The sequence below is a fragment of the Eleutherodactylus coqui genome, chromosome 9 (genome assembly GCF_035609145.1).
Source record: "Eleutherodactylus coqui strain aEleCoq1 chromosome 9, aEleCoq1.hap1, whole genome shotgun sequence".
Classification (NCBI taxonomy): domain Eukaryota; kingdom Metazoa; phylum Chordata; class Amphibia; order Anura; family Eleutherodactylidae; genus Eleutherodactylus; species Eleutherodactylus coqui.
In genome coordinates, this window is record NC_089845.1 from 57,913,707 (window position 1) to 57,935,524 (window position 21,818).

Sequence of the window (21,818 nt, forward strand, 5' to 3'; positions counted from 1 at the left end):
GGCTGAAAAGTCTTTTCTTCTATGAAAAATGGTTTAGGTCATAGTAACATATTCTTGGCATACAAATGGTTTAAAGGGATATTCCAACCATAGCAAGTGAAAACATATTACTAATAGAGATGAGCGAGCGTACTCGGCCACGCCCCTTTTTCGCCCGAGTACCGCGATTTTCGAGTACTTCCATACTCGGGCGAAAAGATTCGGGGGGCGCCGTGGGTGAGTGGGGGGTTGCAGCGGGGAGTGGGGGAGAGAGGGAGAGAGAGAGAGAGGGCTCCCCCCTGTTCCCCGCTGCTACCCCCCGCACCGCCATGCCTCCCCCGCCCCCCCCCCCCCGGAATCTTTTCACCCGAGTACTGAAGTACTCGAAAATCGCGGTGCTCGATCGAGTAATTACTCGAAACGAGTACGTTCGCTCATCTCTAATTACTAAGAAATGTCCTCACTTAATAGTCGGTGAGGGTCTGCTGGAATCCCACTGGTCATACGGGCAAAGAATGCCTTTAATGCAGAATCGGATAGTAATATAAATGTCATGTTTCGGCATTTAAAATATACAGATACATTTATTTTCCCACTAGCACTACCTGGCTGGTTTTGATGACTTTTCATGGTCTATTTAGTGAAGTGTACTGTGCTATACTGTTCAATAAAATAGTAGCCTGACAAATCCATTATAAGTCTATAATCAGTGAAAAAAAAGGATCATAACATGTCAAAAGGGTCATTATGACATATCTATTATGGGTCCTGTAAAGAACACAAGCCATAATATCAGTGTCCCAACTTTTTTTTTTTTTGTTCTTTACCGTTCATTGCCATCTGTTTGATCATGATCATGGACTAAAAAGGCAGATGCTATAGAAATATTAACACATATACTGTATTCATTGAACTGATCACTATAAATAATCTCATACCTGCATCAATAAGTCCTGGGCTTTCGGTAATGACCATATGGCTGAAGCTTTCATGTAGCTGTTTTACCATTTTGTCAGCACTTATGTGGTAGATGTGAACAGACGTGGAGCATTTTGTCCAGAAGGATAGAAGTGATGGCATATCATGAAATCCAGAGATAACTAAGACACAAGAAATCTCAGTTACTTACTGCAAAACTCAATATTTCTAACACTGGCACATTCCAATATAACATGCTTTAACACTTTCCAAGCCAATTTTGGATTCAGAGTTTCCTAAAAGGCTTTCTCTTTTTGCTGTTATACAACGGTGCCATCTGCTGGTTTAAGCCAGTGTGTGCGCGCCAGAGAAGCTCCGACAGCGGAGTGGTTGGCAATAGACGGTAAGAATACCCTGTCGGACATCTTCTGACATTGGATCTTTACAAGCTTCGATCAGAATGTAGGAAGACGTCAGATAGTGGATTGGAAAGGGTTAAACCTCTTGGGCTAGAAGAACAGGCAGTCTACTTGCCTAGTCAACTGTACGATGATGGAAGCATCTTTTGCAAAGCCCCTGGCAGGCTGCCTTGAAATTCAAGTCATAATTGCTTGGATGTATTACATATGTATTCCCATCCATCTGCAGGTGTGCGGACGCCTGGTGTGAACTATGTACTGTCTGTACTCCCCTCCGTCTGTAGGTGTGCAGACACCCGTGTCTGAACTACATCCTAGGTCTGATTTCTCCTCCGTCTGTAGATGTTTAGATGCCTGGTGTGACTTATGTCCTTTCTATGGTTTGCTGTGTCTGTAGATGCTCAGTCCCTGTATGGTATTCCCTGCCCAGTTCCCTATTTTCATCTAGGGTGAGTCAGGTGTTCCCTAGGTTCCTGTGTGGGGCCGTCCTTATTTGGACGATCGCCCCATTTTTAGGCAGGATTTCCTTTTCCTGTGGTTTTCAGTTACGTTAGTGTAGGGACTCGGCTAGTGTAGGGACTAAATAACTCGGCTTGTGCATTTTGGCCAAAATATGAATCAATACCTCATATTTATTGGTCATTTTACCTGCCTTTTTGTATTACTACATTGGTAATTGCCTCCTGTGATTTAGGGTCTGACTCCCTTGTTCTCACGTTTGGTTTATGTCGGTTTGGTCTGGACGTCCGTCAGATTTAATGCCTCTGTTAGTAGGGTACAAGCTACTCTCTAAACAGTACAGCACGGCTTTATACCTTATTAACGGTAAAGTAGTCAACAAGTCCTCACCTCATGGGTCTGTGCTTGCAAACGCTTGTTCTCAACATATCTGAATCGGTTTGTAAGACGGATATATTTGCTAAAAAACTATGTAATCTCACACAGGATTATATGAACAAAAGCATTTTAGTTAATCAAATCTGCAGTTAGCGTCCATGTGAAGTGCATTGTGTATGCCCTCTAATAAGAGCCTAAAAAACAGCCCCAGGCTACGATCAGAAGAATTACCAACGCAAACACCAGACTGGCATTCAATAGACTATTTAACATTATGGTAGCACAACATTTTTCTGTTTTGCATGTGACCACAAGAAACGGTTCCACTCGCACAAAACTTGTAAAAACATGTACAAATAAGAAATGTCAAACTGGTAGAGGATTAGGAAATAGAGTGAGCATAGGAAAAAAATGACTATGTAATTTAACCACAGTTCAAGATCCTGGTGAATGAACCCTTGGAAGCATCGGTTATTTATGATATCGTAGCTGAGTGTCATGTGTCTGAATGTAAAGGCTATGGACACCCTTGCACTGATTTTTTTTTGCATTCATTTGCTTCTCGAATCAAGCAACTTTCTAAATAATCTTTATTAGAAATTATCTAGCACTTTTCTGATGTAGAATCTGGGTAACTCCTGTAGATAGCTGGCTGTGCTGCTTGTGATATAGAATCCACCGCACTCTGCCTCCTCCTGACTGCTCATGGATCAGGGCTAATATCATCCTCTCACCCTGCTCTCCTCCTCCCTTACCTTAGTGTTAGGCCCAATGTCCACGGGCGGATTGGATTTGTGGAAATCAAGCAGCCCATAGGGATGCATTAGCGTCTGCAAAACAGTTAAAAGCATGCGGATATCATTTTTCCCAGTGTGTGGATCGCACGTGTGGGAAGAAATCGCAGCATGCTCCATTTCTCTGTGGATCCCGCAGGGATGGCTTCCATTGAAGTCAATGAAAGCCGTCTGATCCGTGGCACAGCCTCAGCTGTCACTGTAGACGTGCCGTGGATCCGTGGAAAGCACGAGATTAGGAAAAAAAATGCACTGGGCATTCGTCTGGCATGTCGGCTAGCGCGCCCGGACGCATCTGCCGTGCTGAAGAAAAAAGATCCGGACGAGACCCGCGCTGAATCTGGATAGGTAAGAAATTGTCTTTTTTTGTCCATGTCTGTGTGCACGGCTGGATTCCGCTGTGGGATTCAGCAGATGGAATCCGTGCGTGCAAATGGACATGAGGCATTAGAGATATATGCAATTGTGAGGGGAAGGAAGGTTCTACATGGTAGAATAAACTGCATTAAAGAGGGAGGAGAAGACCCAAAGTATGCAGCGGGAGAGCTCACACAAGAGAGATATCACACGACAAAGACAAAAAGAGAGCTCACAAAAGAGAAAACAGACGAAAGAGAGAGATCAGAAAAGAGAGAAACAGCATATCTTTAGTGAGAACAAAAGGATTGGGCATGTAAAATTCAACATGCCCGATCCTTACTTCCCAAGACATCATCTGTTGGGTGAGAGTTGGGAGGTCCCCATACACATAAGAAAACAACCAGCCCTGCTGAAATCTATGGGTTTGGCTGACTTTTTTTGTATATGGAGACAATAAACGGGTTATTCCACAGAAAAAAAATCATAGTTAAATGCAGCCCATAATTGTAAACATTTTTTGTATATACACTTATTAAAAATGTTTATATTCCCAAATATTTCAGAACTAATATTAGAATAGTGCCCCCAGCTATCTCCATTCTGTGTGTACCTCAGTAATTGTTCCAAGGTGGTCACACATGCTCAGTCTTGCTTCTCTTTCTGCTCTACTGGGTATATGGAGGATTCCCTGGTGTGTTGTGCAGCTGCTTTTGAAGCTCCAGCATTTTCTCTGTTGTCAAGAGAGATGCTGAACAAGTCAAAAGGGAGTAAGACAGCTTTACTGCAGAGAAGAAAGACTGAGTGACTACCTTAGAAAATTTAGGTGACTGGACACACAAAGGCTCTTGAATAGAAACAGCAGGTGGCACTGTTCTAATTAGTCCTGGAATATCTGGGGATAGAAACATTTTTAATAAGTGTAAATACACTCATTGTCAAAAAAATCCATCCCCTGGAAGGAGTTGTTGAAATCAAATGAAACTTTATATGTGCGATTGTAACATTAATATAAGTGATTACAGTATTAGAACAAAAGGATAATTTATTAAAGAATACTAAACACTTGAAGGCTCTGGTACCCTGTTGTACCGCCTCTAGCTTGGATACAAGATGTGACACAGGCAGGCATGGAGGCTCTATTACCCTGTTGTACCGCCTTTAGCTTGGATACAAGATGTGATACAGGTTGGCTTGGAGGCTCTAGTATCATGTTGTACTGCCTCTAGCTTGGATACAAGATGTGATACGGGGGGCATGGAGGCTCCAGTACCCTGTTGTACCGCCTCTAGCTTAGATACAAGATGTGATACGGGTTGGCTTGGAGGCTCTAGTATCCTGTTGTACCGCTTTTAGCTTGGATGCAAGATGTGATACAGGCAGGCATGGAGGCATGCAGGGTTCTGTAAGGTATCCTGCGGCATATCAGTCCACACACTGTAACTGAGCATCTAGATCATGCAAACTTGTAGGCTGTTGGGAGTTGGCGTCCTAGATGGTCCCATACATATTCTATTGCCGATAAATCTGGCAACTGTGCAGACACAGAAGTGAAGTAATGTTGTGGAGGCATTCCTGTGACTCTCTTGTGTGTGTGGCCAAACATTATCCTGCAGGAAAATACATCTTGCAAGCCCTGCCATGAGAGGAACACATGTGGCTGCAGGATGTCCTGAACATATCGCTGAGCTATCATTGTCCCTCGTATCACTACTAAGCGACTGTTGTATGCGATGGACCCCCAGATCATCACACCAGTAGTGGGGGCAGTGTGCCACTGGAAAACAAAGGCAGGATTGAGGCGATCACCCCTAGGTCTCATGAACATGTCCGTCATCAGTGCTCGAACTAAAAGTGGATTTGTTGCTGAACACAACCTGGTTCCACTCCGCAGCAGTCCAGTTTCATCATCCACGACACCACTGCAAATGGAGCCGACGGTGGGTGGATGTCAAAGACAGTACACATAATGGGCACCATGAAACAAAATGTCCTTCAGCCAAGTGCCTGGAAATGGTTTCTACAGACACAGGGACCTGTAACAACCTGTTTCTGGATGGCGGACAATAAAACAGTTTGAGTTGCTCGCGCTTGTCAGATGATCCTCTCTACTGGTGGTCTGTCGCGAGTGTTCTGAGCCCGGTCATGTTGTGTGCGTGCCCTCACACATCCACTTACTCCAAAACCTCCTAACACTCCGGTCCAGATGGTGGGTAATTCGTCGGTACGACCATTCAGCTTCTCGCATTACATTAATGCGCCCCCTCTCGAATTCTGTTAGCTGAGCAAAATCTCTTCAATAGCGTCTAGTGGTCAACAAGCTCTACACAAGTGGAAGAAGAGGTCACTACATACAAGGAGCCTCCGAAAGCCATTTATAGGCCAAGAGTGGAATCACTTTGAGGGTCTCAGGTGGCAAGACCGTTCATCTAATCACCCCACAACTCTAATCATTTGCATATCCACCTGAGATGTAACTGCTTGCCGGGTTTTGCAGCATAATGATAACTTCTTCTAGGGGCTGGATTTTTTTTTTTTTTTACAAAGCGTGTACAAAAGGTTTATAACTTTGGGTTGCATTTAACTATAAAGAGTATTCTCCTTTAAGCATGGCTAAAGAGTCCTTACTTACCTTCTACAAGTGAACTTGTGTTGCCCGTGTTCTCTTTGCTGAGCTCTGATAATTGCTTGATCACTTGACTTTGTCTACTCAGTTTCTTGTTCAGATCTCTGAGAACAAACAGCACTTCACTTGAAGTAATAATTTGCTGTAAAAAACATCAAAAGATTGGTACATGGTGTTTCAGGGAATTCGTGTGCTAAACATTTTTCCAACTAGTGGCAATATTGCTTGCTCATCATACTATGATAAGTGATACAGAGCATTTAATAACATTCCCATGTAATACGCGTTAAACCTACACTTGTGTGAGCCCTGCAGCGGTTCTCTGGTCTGGCTAGTAGTTATGGGTCAGAATTGAGGATCTTCTTAACTATCTCCATATATTGTAGGAAAGGTACATTGAAAAAGGTTAGCCCAAAAAGTGTGTGCTTTTTATTGTGAATACATGAATATATATGAGGCTCTCCTTTTTCACAGTGAAGTATAACAAATGTTACCGTAAAGAGCATTTCTCCCTAACAATATCCCATACAGTAGTTGCCCACTTGTGTGAAGTCTTCTGATATTCCATTTATTCTTCTCTGTATAGCCTTGGTCTACAATATTTTGGATACTGAAAGGGGACAACCACTATTGGTATGCATAACAGTACCTCCGCCGCGAGAGTGTCAGCCGTCGAGGCGGCGCAGTGCAGAGCATGATGCAGATTCCCACGATACTTCCGCTGTGCCCACAGCACAGAGTATCACGGGACGGACGGCTTCCATTGACTGCAATAGAAGCGGTCCGTGCATTTTTCCTCTCAACTTAGAACATGCTGTGATTCTCCCCCCGTGAGTGAAAAATCGCAGCTGATTTCCACTCATGGGCAGAGGAGAATCGTTTTATACAGCTTGTCCATGGTCGGACATTGCTGCGGAAATTGCGGTGGGTGTCTGACCGCGATTTCCACTGTGATAATCCGTCCGTGGGCATTCGGCCTTACATGACGGTAAGGCCCAATGCCCACGGAGGGTAAGGCCCAATGCCCACAGATGAAAATTCTGCAGCGAGAGTCCACATGGAATTTCCGTCGTTGCACGCTGCCATAGGATTTGCATGCGTGTATGCAATCCTATGCATACTGCTGTGATTTTGTTCATGGAAACTCTGTGCGGTAACAAAGTCGTGGCCTGTCCTATTTCTGTGCAAGCCTTGCATTACAAGCCAAAATCAAAAGCAGGTAGGTAAGAAAATCAAAACTCGGTGGTGTTGAGGAAGGTTGTCTAAATAAAAAACCAGGCCAAGGGTAGAAACTAGAGATAAGTGAGCATACTCGCTAAGGGCAATTACTCGATCGAGCATTGTCCTTAGCGAGTACCTGCCCGCGCGGAAGAAAAGCTTCGGCTGCCGAGATCTCTCTCTCCCTCTCTCCCCCCCCACTCCCCCCCTGCTCACTGCCGCAACTCACCTCTCACTCACGACGGCAGCCGAAGCTTTTCTTCCGAGCGGGCAGGTACTCGCTAAGGACAATGCTCGATCGAGCAATTGTCCTTAGCAAGTATGCTCGCTCATCTCTAGTAGAAACCATAATGTGAAGCTCCACTTTTAAGGTCCCTTTCACACAAGAGTTATTGGAGAACATATTGGATGGCAAAAAAAGGATCCAAAGGTAAACTGTGACATACTCGTAGATTTCTATATGCCAAACTTATGTGAAAAAGTTTCCTTTTTGCATTAATTTGACAAATTAAAATCTATTTATTTTTTAAGGCTCCTACACTATTGAAAAGGGCATGGAAATGGAAGTCAATAAAATTCCAAACAACTGCACTGATTTTCGAATACAGTTATAAAAATGCATTTTTCTCCGAACAGATCAAAAGCCAACAGTGAATACTGAAGATCCCTGTGGTACATTTCCAGTGACCCACCTATTGTACAACATGGACGGAACTCAACATCCCTTACCCGTTTAATTCCATCAAATCTCACCTTAATGAGCTCGGAGCAGTACTGTAGATGCCTAGTCAACGTGATGTCCAGACTCTCATTGCCCGTAGTGAGCGGCAAGGGACTGCTTGCAACACTAGTGCCAACCCCTGTGTCTTCAGTCAAGGCCTCGCTCAAGTGGCCCCTGGCTTCTGGGTGCTCTGACCTGTAACTGTAAAAGCATGTAGTTTAGCAGGAACACATCTCCGCTCTCTATTTAAGATAATGGACTCTACTAACACTATACTGCATGCTAATGAGAGTTGCATAGCTCTGTGTGTTGTCAAGATCACCAGCCTATAACTAATGCATCACACTCAATGCTGCAGGCTTACTAAAGTAATAGACATTTCAGAAGTTGATCTGGAGGAAATCAGAAACCGGAATGATTATATTTCCCCATTATTGTCAAAGATATTTTATTAGATCAAGGACACGGACTAGAATAGCAAAGCTTAGTGTGCAAACAAACACAGAGGAGAGTACCCCGGGGCGCCCACAAGTCACGTTTGGTGTGTAAACAAAGATTGAGTAGCGTAAATATTTATATGCAACATTGTGATCATGAACTCCTATGGATTCAAGTGTCATTTAACACTGCACTGAAGATCAGGTACAGGGTTATCCCAAAACAATGGTAGAAAAGTAAAGCTGATTTAGGCCGCCTGCAGACGAGCGGGTCGGATCCGGCGGCGGGGATTCTCGCCGCGGGACCCGACCCCATCGCCTGCAGGGAGGAGCGCGTACTCACCCGCGCCCGGCGGCCCCGGCTCTTTCATGTGCCGGCTGCCGAGCAGCCGGCGCATGCGTAGACCGGAGCCGGCGGCCGGGTGAGTGACGTTTCTGTGCGAGGCTCTGCGAGTCTGCATAGGAGTGCGTATTGTAATGCACTCCTATGCAGGCTTTGAGCAGCAGAAATCCCGCGGGAAATCACGCCGCGGGATTTCCGCCCGTCTGCAGGCGGCCATAGGCTGCCTGTCCACGGGCGAGTTGTCATTGTGAGATCCATGGCGATAAGACGCACGCAGAGCTCACATGACATGCTTTCCATAGGAGAACTTTGGAAAGCGCAGCCCGATGTCCACGAGTGGAGAATCCTAGCAATTTTCCGCTCGCGTGATTAAAATTGCGGCATGCTGTGATTTGCCGCAGTGAGCCTATCATTATTATATAGGCTCATTGCAGAGACCTTATAGTGCTCCCCCCTCCTCCCCCGTGGCGCAATATTGCTGGCGATATTCCGTCCTACCCATGGGCAGGCGGCCTAAGGGTCCATTTACACAGAACGAATGCCGGGCAAACGATGCCTAACACTCGACCCTGTATTTCCTCGCTCCCGTGCTCCTGCCCGACATTCGTCCCGTGTAAATGTACCTTTATTTATGCATGAACTGACATATGTTGTGCCACCAGAAAGGGCTATCCTGACGCCACAAAGCGCTATGGTGAGCGCTAATTTTATTATTATTATTTGTGGCTGGCAATTAATTGTGATTTGTTTTGTTTGGACGCCAGTGCCCTTGGGCACAATTTGTAGTTGTGAGTGGTGAGGTGTGCAATAATAAACAGAGCCAGATATTAAATAAGGCAGTGAAAGGAGGTCGTTTTCTTCCTCACATTCAGTGCATAATACATAATACATTCAGTGCATAACTGATACACAAATTGCAGTAATGTAGACACCTGTGTCTAACTCATTCGTATACTGGGAGCTTACTCTGAATTTCTTTTCTCCATTTTTCTTTGTATTTATATCTCTTTATTTCTCTCTCTTCACATCAGCACTGGGAATTCTGGTTTCCTCTTCCATTCATAGAGCAGGAAATGGCAATCCGTGTGGACGGAACCGAACAGTGCCGGGCGAACTCCATTGACTATAATGGGGTCTGCCAGCTTTCCTCCCAGCTGCCCGGCTTTTGGACAGAAGAAAAAGTGCTGCATGCAGTGCTTTTGCTTCCGGTATGTTGAGTCGGATCTGCGATGGAACCTCCAACCGAAGGTTCCAACGCAGATGTGAAACTGGATTAATCAGCTTTACTTTTGCACTATTCTTTTTGAATCACCCTGTATGACTGATCTACTTAATACGCAATAAACAACTGACAATGTGAAGGTTGTGGCTAATAGATACTCAAATTTTTCAGACTACAAAGGGCCCATTTACATGGGCCGATAATTGTTTTGATTCTCGCTGGATCACGGGAATCTGAACGATAACCGTTCTGTGTAAATGCTTGCAGTGACTGCACGATGAATGACAATTTGGTTGCCTATAGTTTGTTATTCAGTTTTTGCAGGCATAACAATTGGCCCGTGTAAACAGGTAGTCATCCAGCTATGAACGACTGCCTGTTTACCGTGAATGAAAACGGGCAGCCGGAGCTAATTCCAGCCCGCTCCATTCACTAAGCAATGATTGCTCTTGTGTTAAAGCACCAAACCGATCATCACTGGAATGACTGTCAGGCACATCTGCGTCTGAGAATCGTCCTGTGTAAAAGGGGTCTAAGGGTCCTTTTAGATGAGCAAATTATCGTTTGAACGAGTGAGTGACGTTTAAAATAACGAAGAACAAAAAGTGAACAATTCTTTCATCGTTTATTCATTGGTGTGCGTTTAGACCAAATGATTACTGTTGTTCTGCAAAAATGTACTATCAACACTTGCACAATATGTGACTCGCAATTTAAAGTCAAAGTGTCTTCAAAATTATGGTGCGTAATGCGCAAGCCAAATTTTGACACTGTACAACTCAAAAACAAAAACAGTTGGTAGGTTCTGCTTTTCCCAGTCCACTAACCACCTGCATGACAATATATTGTTGCAAAATCAGAACAAAGGCCCAGATATTTGTGGAGATATTAACATACAAACACGGTGCAAAACACTTAAAAGCCAAATCTAACCTAATTTCAAAGCCAAATATCTCAATGCAGGACCGCTCCAAATTTATTTTTTGCTATACCACTGGAAAGAGCATATTTTTTTCTACAAGAATCATCTTTTTCAATTTTGGTGTTTTTTGGTGTAAGGAAGAAAAATCCCTTTGAACATGGTGCAATTTCTTCCGCGGAATCAACATTAATTACAGCATTTTACAGCTATGGAGATTTTGCAAAGTTTCTCATGTAGCTATTGGGGTAAAACAGGAGCTGTGATGCTGAAATGAAAACATAGAAATGAAAACAGAGAAATAAAATATTGTCTGAGTGTTGACAGTACATTTTTCGTGTTCACAGGCACAAGTTGAGCTAGTATGTTGAATTTCATCCATGTAAATTTTCAGCAAAATTGGAGATGGTCGAGTGGGGACCCCTGGTCCGGTTGACAGGGAATGACCCTCCTCACAATAAATGGACTACGTTTTATTTACAATTTCTATCAAAAATGGCAACTAGAATTCAATTGGTTGCTATGAGCAGCCATTCTATTGTTTCTCTGCATTAGTTTCCACACACGAAAGCCCATTAGGCTACTATGATTCTAATGGCTTTTTGCAAATTTGGGTAGAACTTTGCAACTCAGTGACTGTTTACAAGAGGATGAAGGTTCTTAATGTTTTATCTCCGCAGTCATTAGTCTATTCATATTCATATCACATCCCTAGCACTAACAAAATCTGGAGCATACGATTAAGGGTGCGTTCACACGAGCGCATAAACGGCGCGTTTTTGCGCCCAATCGTATAAACGAGACCATCTGAGGCATTGGTTTCCAATGTATTCGTTCGCACGGGTGATTTTACGGCGCGTAAAAACGGCAACCCGAAAAAAAGACGGAACATACGCGACCGAAATACGCGCCAACGCATATTCGATGGCCGAAAAGATAGTTTGCAAAGTAGGAACAAACGATAATACGCTTTCTAGCTCTGGTCAGGATTGCCGAAAAACGTTCTTTCCGGCGATTAAACGCTGCGCACATGCAAACGTAAATACGCCTACGCTCGTGTGACCGCGCCCTAAGCCATTTGATCTAGCCTCTGTGATAGCATGGGTATGTATTACTTAGTGCTGACTCACATGGGAATATGGAGGCTGCATATTTTAACACGCATGATACGCAGTACACACAGCAAATACGTATGTAACATGCGTATTTGCTGCGTACGTTAAATCCCCATAGCCTATATTGGCGTGTAATATGCACCAAAATAGAACATGCTGCTTTTTTTCACACGAGTGGCCTAATAGAAATCAATGGACTTTTAACACCGTGTATCATACATATGATAAATATACATGTACTATGGGGAACACATACGCCAATGTGAGCGAGTCCTTAGGCTGGGCTCATATGGCCATAAGCGTAAAACGCTATGATTTACCGCTGTGGAGCTGGCAGTGGCTTGTTATACTGCTGCGTATGGCAGTGAAATTGTTCTGCGCATGACAGGGTATCTCACAATGGGCTCTATCACGCATCAATATTTGGCAAAATAGAACATGCTGCGTTCTTTTTTGCACTTGCGTATTACGCAATTCGAGCATGTTAATGTGAGCAGAACTGTATAAGGCAATGTAATTGATTGCCTGCGAATTACCGCATATCACACGGGTGTAGAATAATACGCAGTAGTCATATGCCCATGTGAGCCTAGCCTTATACATACTGTATATGTACACACTGAATACTTTTTCCTATTGTGGGCAAAAACAAAACATGACTCAGTGATAAAACTAATCTAAAACTTCATTTGTAACTGTAAATTCACCCTGAAAAACTAGTGAGAAGGCGTTATTATGAAACACAGCGCTGACAAAGAATTCTATGTGTTTGTATTGTCATTAAGCATACATGGAGTTATACGTAAGGGGTAAACAATGGTCTAAGTTACGTATGCATTTAGTAATATTTGAATAGTACAATGTGAATGTGAGGTCATGAGAAAATTACACACCGCAAAAGAGGCCGTTCTAGAGGAAGTCCCAGGGAATCGAGTACATAGGTAAGGCTTCTGAAATCACTTGCATCTTATGTGCTACTAGGAGGCGTTTTAAACTGAACATTCAGAGTAGGCGGCACTCAGGAAAGAGGTTCGCTACCAAATGTATTTTCCAAAAATGACATTAAAGCCGGTCTCACGCGACCGGATTTGAATTGCGGATTCTGCGATTGTATGACCCATGGTAGTACGCTGTTCAATTAAATACAATGGATTTCACAATACCGCTCACATTGAGTCAGATTGCATAATCCGCTCGAGGAAGATAAAAGGCAGCATTTTACTGCAGAATCTGCGACCATAGAGCTCATTGGTCACAGATATACCCACAGCCCATACGCAAGTACATTGCATATAGGCTGCTGGTGCCTGTGTCATCGCAGGAAATACAAATAACAATTTTAAAAAAAGCGCATGACCACCTGCGTGCGTACGCAGTCATACACAATACAACTACACGCTGTATGCAGGGTGACCGACTCGGCTAACAGCTGGAATCTGCTGCTGGCAGGATCCCCCATGATACGATGAAACCCTGAATCAGTGTGATGAGAACAGCAGTGTCTGAATTATACACGTCCTACTGTTAAATATGGCCAAACATTAGTTTTATGCCAGGCTCAAACGACTGTGTTGGTATAGCGTATTCTGCGTACGGGTTTTGTACACGGAATATGCCGTACCAATCTCCAACAGGCGGCCATGTTACCGATCACACGAATGGCACAAAACACGTTCGCAAGAAAAATTGCAGCATTTTCTATCTTGATGCGTATTACACATGCATACAGACCAAGATAATACATGGAGATGGGTGGCACGCAGCAAGTATGCAATGTCGTTGTGTACCTGCTGTGTGCCGCACACATGCCTCCCGCAGCGCATTACAACAGTTTTAGTCTGACCTTAGAGTGAAAACCTTTGAAAATTGGTTTACATTAATAGTATTATTGATAATATATCATGCTTTTCTCCTGCAGTGTTGGATCTGATCTTCCTTCCCTGGATTTTTATATAGACGCATATTCCTCCTCAGCAATGTGGATTCATCACTGGACTTTATCTGATACTTATATGCAGTAACAGGTCTCAGCCCCAGTATATTTCCTTCTCTCCCTGTTATCTAGTATGAGGTAGAGGATGGGTGGTGTTTTAAGCATGCATTTATGTACATCTGTATATTACAGAATATCGGATATGGGCTTGACAACTTAAAAAATGGTGGTGCGGTATCAGCACAGGCGTGTTAGACACTGGAGAGGTGAATGGAGAACTGCCGGCATGGACATTACTTCTGGCGGTCACTCTTTTATTATGTATAAAAATATGGTTGGTTTGTATATAATATTTGGCTAGTGTTTATATATACTTGATAACATGTGATGTTGAGAGATAGATAGACCCCTAATGGTTGCACTTGCTCTATTGATTGCTTGAGAAAGATTCAGGAGAAGTGAAACGTTGTAATGGGTGAATAAACAGGTCAAGTTACACGGATGCGCTGGCTCTGAAATTTTTTTTTTTGATAGACTGTTTTACAGCAGAACTCATGTGTCATTCACACAAAGGTCAGGAGGGGACCTACTGACTGCTCTATACATGCACTGTGACATATGCAGAGGTCATTGTGCAGGGAGTTGGAGGAGGTGAGCTGTGACCATCAACTTTCATGAATGGTAGATCCTGTGTTATCCATACATGTACGTTACCTTTCATTGTATTCCTGCCTGTGATGATAATGAGATGACTGCTGAAAAGTTCTCTCTACAGAACAGGAAATGACAGACTATTATTAGGCTTAATGGTCAGTGTGAATATAGCAGGATATTAGGTTGCTGATTTTTTGCTTCTTTGTTGGCTATGCCCACTGGTCACTTGGCCTGTGTGTGAATGGGATTAAGCTGCAATACCAGACACCATTGTACAATGCTGTGCCTGGTATACATGCAGGTCCAGATCTAAAGCCCAAGTGCTCATTGCAGGTGCTTTTGGCAGCTACGCAGCAATGCACTGTGTTTTCTGATACCTTTATACTGTTGCCAGTATTTCTTAGCAATTTGTGCAATAGTTGCTCTTTTGTGGGATCAGACAGACTAGCCATCACTCCTCATGTGCATCAATGAGCCTTGAGCACTCATGACCCTGTCAACAGATTGTCGTTCCTTGGACTACTTTTGGTAGGTATAATCACTGCATACTCGTTTACTCTTCGACAACGAAGAGTAAATTTTTTTTTTTGCATTTATACTAGACAATTATTGCTCAAATTTGTTTGTTTGAACGAAGTTTAAGCGATAATCGTCCTGTGTAAATGGCCCTTAAGCAGAGCCTGTCTGGCAAGCATTAAAAAAAAAAATAGCATCACCAACTTACATACTATTATTTATGAAAATTGCTGAAAATACCACTAAAGACAATATTAATGGACGAAAAACATACGCTGTGAATATTGGGACAATGCTAGTGACTGAAGAGGTTACCCAGCGTGGCAGCCCCTTATCATATGCATTGCTAATATCACATATGGATGTCAGAAGGAGTGAAGATCTGCTGGAAAAAAAATCTCTGCAGGAATATACATTACATGGTCAACATGTAATTACCATATAAATATACCATATTTCCCCATAGAAATATGTAGGCTATGGCAAAAAGGTGACAGAGTCTTTCATCATCAATGACTCCCTTGCAGAAAGCTAGGCAGCAAAGAAAAGAATAAAAGCTCAACACAATAAAACAACACAGAATATACATTAATGAAAACGGAGACACCGGATTACATAATGTAGCAGGGGGGAAAAAAAAGCACACAAGGGCCAGAACACAAAACATGCAGTGAAAAAAAACATCTTGCCAATGCAAAAGCAAAACCTACACCATGCTGCTCGTGTCTGGCCCATTGCATTTGTAATTGACAAGCTTATTCCACTGCAAAGACTCAACGGGCTAAAAAGAAAAGACAGAGAAGGAAAAACATTGAAGACGTTAGTAACATCATTAAAGGTCCAAACTGTATTCAAGGAAGATTTTTTTCAGCCGGTTACCGCTTGTTCTTTACCAATCTATGATCCAATATTAAAACATCTTATGAAAGGATTTAAAAAAAAAGTTCCGTTATGGCTTACCAAAATTAGGCCCGCAATGTGCTCAGGACTATTTACTAGTAGGCACTACCATGTGATTGTAGGCTCAGAGCAGTTGGAACAGTCTTCCTTGAATCATGTAAGTACCAGGATTTTCTATGTAAAGACACATATTGACACTCCTGTGTGACCACTTACCTCGTCTTCTCCACAATGGTGTCTGCAAACACTGAGTCTGCACCTCCACCATTGCAAACCATACCACCACCATCCTCATCAACATCATCATCATCAAAGTCAGAGGTGTTCAGGAAATCAAAGCTCTCTAAAGCACTCTCAACAGTTAGACTTATACTGGAAGACCTGCTTCGGTTTACAGATGGCTTGCACTGCAAAGGTAGAAGGGATCAGTGAAGACCAGACATTAAACAAAGACTAAAGAAGAGCAGGAAAAGACTACATTGTATCTGGTTAAGTAGGTTTTTGCATTACAGTGTGAGATTTGGATAGTTAGGGTGTAGCCTATTAAAATATGAAGAATTGTCCAAGAAGACAATTGCTTCATATATGTCCTGTAAGACCATATGTATGTTATAGAGGGGGGTCCTCTGCTTGGAATGGAGAGCCAATCTGTAAAGGCAGCTTCCCTTTCTGATGGACTTCATCCTTGTGTTACAGGACAGCCATTCATCTGCAGCCACTGCAACGGAAACACTTAGCTGGCCGGAGATTCCCCGGCAAAATGAGTGGTTTGTCAAGGGTGCCGGGAACAGGACGATCAGCTGTTGACCCTAGTCGCTGCCGAAAGGGGATATCTCTGATAGGACAAACTCTTTAACCATGTAATGTCTGGAGACTTTTTGGGAAATAGTAGCGCAAACGGTTGCATTCAGTATAAAACAATCCCGCAGGAGTACTTTGGGGCACTGAACAAGGACAGACAATAGACAGCGCTGGATAAATATATGACTGTATGAGAAAGAAAACCCTGATAAAACTGTGAAATAATTTTCACCACCTTGTTACGGTTTTACAGTAGATGTAGTCATCAGTAATCATAAGGGAGCTGAGGCTGTGAACCATAGGAACATATGCTGTTATGGACTAGGATTCCCTATTTACAGGAGATCTTGTACTGCATGGGTTAATTTAAAGGGACGCTATTTTTTCAGACAGCTTATGCTCATCTAATAGCCTGTGTGTGTCTCATCAATCTTATATACTTTTAGTTACACTACTGTAAATCAAGTGTGAAATGCAGCCCCTCTGCAATCCACTGCTTGTTATTAGGTATTCAGCTTCTCTAGTAACTAGCAAATTAGCATGCTATGATTGGCATTTGCTGTGGAATCTGGAGGCGGACGCCCGTTTCTGATTCCGCAATGCCAATCCGGCTGAGTGAAACCAGTCTTAGGATGTCTTCTTAGCTGTGGGGGATGGGCTGTTTTCAAAGGCTTGGCTTCTCTGCACTCACACTGATCTCAGATCTGCAGTCAATATGTACACAATTCTCCACCTCTCCTGATGTTAGATTTACATAACCTGGTATATGTGGTTATCTTTATGTTGTAGGGAAAGCAGCAAAAATGCTTATTGGATTAATCTTAGCTGCTTTACTAGCTTGTGTTAGTTTGCATGGTCACAGCATAATTAGAGATCTCTATACGTGCTCTATATATGTGCTGTGACCATACAAACACACAACAGTGAGTAAAGCAGCTAATAAAGATTAATCCAAAAATAATTTTGTTACTTTGTTTACAACATTAAGATAAGTGCACAAAGCAGGGTAGATAAATCTAACATCAGGAGAGGCAGAGATTGTGTACACACTGACTGCAGATCTGAGATCAGGATGAGTGCAGGGAGCCGAGCCCATAAAGACAGACCCTCCCCTATAAGATGATGTCCTAACATGCTAGTTGCAAGAGAAGCCGAATGCCTAACCACAGGCAGTGGATTGCAGAGAGGCTGCACTTCACATGATTTACAATGGTAAAACAAAACCAAAAAATTAAAAATATATTACAAGATTGACAAGCCACACACAAGCTATTAAACTAGTATAACTTGACTTTGTAGACAAGTGTCCATTTAAAAGGACACTAACTTCTTTGTATGCATCCTTTTTCTGTGTATAAAGTAAGAAGCCTGTGCTACAGGGAGCGTCCAGAGATGATCTCTTTGGTTCTCCATTGTGGCACTAAAAATATTATAAAGGAAGAGCATGGTTCATTCTTTGCTAGTCAGTAACAAGTTTTTGTGTATGTTTTTGTGTATGTAATTAAATAAAAACCTCTTGTTTTAGGTGGTTTGCCTCTTCCTAGGATAACATCACACACAATGGATGACAATCCTCCATGATTGCATCATTTTAATCTTATGTTTTACTCAGCTACACTTCGTATACTACTGTAACGTTTTTCCCATTTTTGACAGCAATCAACGTCTTTTGCATGAAAACGAATTATTGTTCGTCATTTCTTCTGACTAGGATAATTTTTCCAACACTTTCTTAGCTTTGTTCAAGGGCCACTCCGGTGATTTTTTCCCCCCCATTAAGGGTGCCTACCCACTAGCGTTTTTTTACTGCGAAATTCGCAGCGTTTATTTTTTCTGCAGGGGTCTTTGGGCTATGGGACATGCAAAGCTAAAATCGCGATCGCGATTTTTACATTACAAGTCCCATAGACCCCCTGCAGAAAAATAAAACCTGCGAATTTCGCAGTGAAAAAAAACGCCAGTGGGTGGGCGCCCTAATTATAAAACTATCCCTCAGTATATATAACAGAGCTTGTGTTATCTTGGTTAGTTATTCCTTTCTATCTGAAACTCCTGGTCTCTTTTTCCTTAGATGGTCATGTGATCTCAGCTCTGACCATCTTAGATTTACTTGGGGTTATGTGTTCACTTACTAATCAATTTCTGTGTGATGCTGTTGCATTGATCCTACTACAGAGGCTGCATAGAGGGAGACACAGACCCACCTATCAGTTATTGATGATCACACAGCTCCTGTCAAACAGTTATAATAGAGGAGATTACAAATTATCTTCCTGATGGTCTGTAGCTTATGTGGGTAAATATAGAAGGTAATGAGAATTAGGGCTGGCTGCACATGGACATATTTGCATTGCGGAATCCGGGAGAGAGCGTCCACCTCTGGATTCCAAAGCAAATACCGCCCATAACATGCTATGGAAAAACACTTTCCTGCACATGAGCAGAAATACATAGCGATTTTCCGCTTGTGGAGGAAAAAAAAAATAATCTCAGCATGTTTTATTTTAAGCGGATTACGTGCGGACAGCTTCCATTGTAGTCAATGGAAGCCATCCAACCTGCAGCCCTTCCGCAATTTACATCGCGGAAAGGTCGCGGATTCCGCGTCATTACTAGACGATGACGTGGGAAAAGCAGGGATTTAAAAAAAAAAAATCTGCACTTCGCAGAAAAGAAGAAGAAATGACAGGTACACGCGGATGCCGGCTGGGCACAGAATCGGATTCCTTTGAGAAAACTGTGGTGCATAGAAGTGACTGCAATACACAGGGAAGACCTTCAGAAAGTGAAAGGAAATCAGGTGAGGGGTAAGGCTGCCTGTGCACGGGTGTTGCAATATTCCACGGCGGATCTCTGCCGTGGCAGCAGCCACCCGGGAGCAGGAGTCGGCAGACAGATCTCCGCGGTGAGCCTATCTGTCAGATAGGCTCACTGCAGAGAATCGCGACAAATTGCAGCATGCTGCGATTTGCTGGCCGCAAGCGGAGAATTGCTATGCTTCTCCGCTTGTGGACAGGAGGGCTGCGCTTTCCATAGCAATGCTATGGAAGGCGTGCACTGCGTTACCCGCGGCCAGAGTATCGCTGCGGGGTATGCAATGCACCCCCTCCCAGACAGCCTAAGAGGGGGGAGGAGATGGAAAAAGTGTTTTCACCAGAGTGGCCCCTTCAGTTTCCATACCCTTTTGTTATTTCATGAGCAATACAAGTATTTACTAAACCAGGCATGTCAGGAGAATCGACAGCTCCTATTTAATAGTAAGTATATCTGAATCCAAACCATATACATCATAGTAGTTAAGCGAATATCCAAAACCTGCATAAAAATATGTAGCAAAAATCTTAGCTAATGGCAACCCCTGCAAATACGATCCTGTTTAATTACACATTCTTATTAGTTTGTACTTGTTCCCTATTTTAGTGCTTGCTTTCAGATTAAAATCATTTTTATTCTATAGATTTGGGAAGAAAATAGTTTCAGTTACACCACAGCTTTTTGAACACATAGTATTTATTTTACGATTCACATGTGACTTGTGCGCAACTTTTCAAAGCCCTATCAATTAATCTGTAGCATGAAACTCCTACGAATGTGTCCCCTAAAGCGCATCAGTGAGTGAAAGATTATTCTTTTATATATATTTTTTTCTTCTTTATTTATTCATTATTCTTTTTATTAACAGGATCTGCCCTTTATAAGCTGAAGCCATAAACCGCACGTAATATCTAGAGGACTGCATGCAATAATGAAGTAGATGGCGGACCCTGCAATCAGCTGGCTCCATTGGGTTATCCAGAGTGAACATTCCTTTTAAAGTCTACTACAGCATCATTTGAAACCCAATGCACAGAAGCAAACACAAACTTTGAAAAAAGTTGGAAAATGAAGAATAGTGTTATTTTTTTGTTATGCAAGTGTTAAAATGGCTATCCCCATCTCAGTCAATCATGGCTGAGCTGTGAATAGCTTTCTGTATGCTGTGAACCTTTCTGTGGCTGGGATTATGGAAACTGTTGAGCTGTTTCTGTAACTCCCATTCACCTCTATGGGGGGTTACGGAAACCACGCAAAACAGACATCTTGGCTGCTTCCATAACCCCAGCCTCCTTTGCCTGCAGACAGGTATTCTCAGAAATGACCGACTCGGATGGGAATATCCCTTTAATGTTTTTATTTATATGAGGTGAATAAATATGAAATATGAAAAACCCAATAAGGAGTTCTAAAAAACAAATGCAAGACAAGGACAACAAATAATTAGACGTAAAAGGAAGTAGTAGAACGAAAGATTATAATGTGGAAATACAAGTTGTATACCGTGAGTATTAAAGAAAAAAAATACATACGTACTCACTCCACAAAACAATGTACAACCAAGACATGCATTCAAATGGAAAAAGGACTGAAAAACGCAAAGAACATGCATTAAAACAATTTTATTTTTGTGAAATATAAAACATGAATCTAAGTAAATGGACAGAAGTAGTCACATTAGAAAGCATGTGTAATCTACAGCTTTTAAACCCCTCTTCAAATATACTCTCACTTAGTATATGCTTCACCATGACTTGTGCAACATGTGGGTTTTAATACATTTCAAAACAAAAAAACCCAAACCCTATGAATGCACAAAATACTTTTTAAGATGCTATAACAAAATATTTCTGTAAACAAAACCCGTAAATCACATATTTTACAGCAAGACGAATTTCTCAACTTTTTTTCTCCAACAAATTAAAAACACAAAATTACTTATAAAAAAAATCTGAAGATAAAACATCTGATAAATATTCTTTGTTATTCTATCAGGCTTTCGTGGCCTGTTATTACTTATGTCTCCAGATAACACTTTGAGAGATGACGTATTCCTTTACAGGTATCAAGGCCATTTACAGAAGTAGCAAAAAACTATGAAAAAGAAAACTAGGAAGCAAACAAAACCAAATAAAGACTATTAGAATAAAGGTGACCATACACCTTAGACAGCGGTCGGTCTAGTCTGCATGGTCTCCTTAACACTGTCCCATATAGCAAATTACCATTGCTATTTTGTTGTATTCTATCAGACATTTGCAGAATACAGTGTCACAAACCTCATGTGAACAATTA

The 21,818-nt window shown here is 42.4% G+C and overlaps 1 protein-coding gene across 1 annotated transcript in view; it reads right to left on the reverse strand.

The window, feature by feature from the left end:
- The window catches only part of RIPOR2 (RHO family interacting cell polarization regulator 2), a 124,688-nt gene that overhangs the window by 13,429 nt on the left and 89,441 nt on the right, over window positions 1–21,818 (reverse strand). Inside the window, exons 15-18 of the mRNA XM_066579440.1 lie at window positions 16,125–16,315; window positions 7,902–8,070; window positions 5,937–6,072; window positions 918–1,079 (exon numbers count right to left, since the gene is read on the reverse strand). Coding sequence (XP_066435537.1) covers window positions 918–1,079; window positions 5,937–6,072; window positions 7,902–8,070; window positions 16,125–16,315 — 658 coding nt within the window. The remainder of the gene's footprint in view (window positions 1–917; window positions 1,080–5,936; window positions 6,073–7,901; window positions 8,071–16,124; window positions 16,316–21,818) is intronic.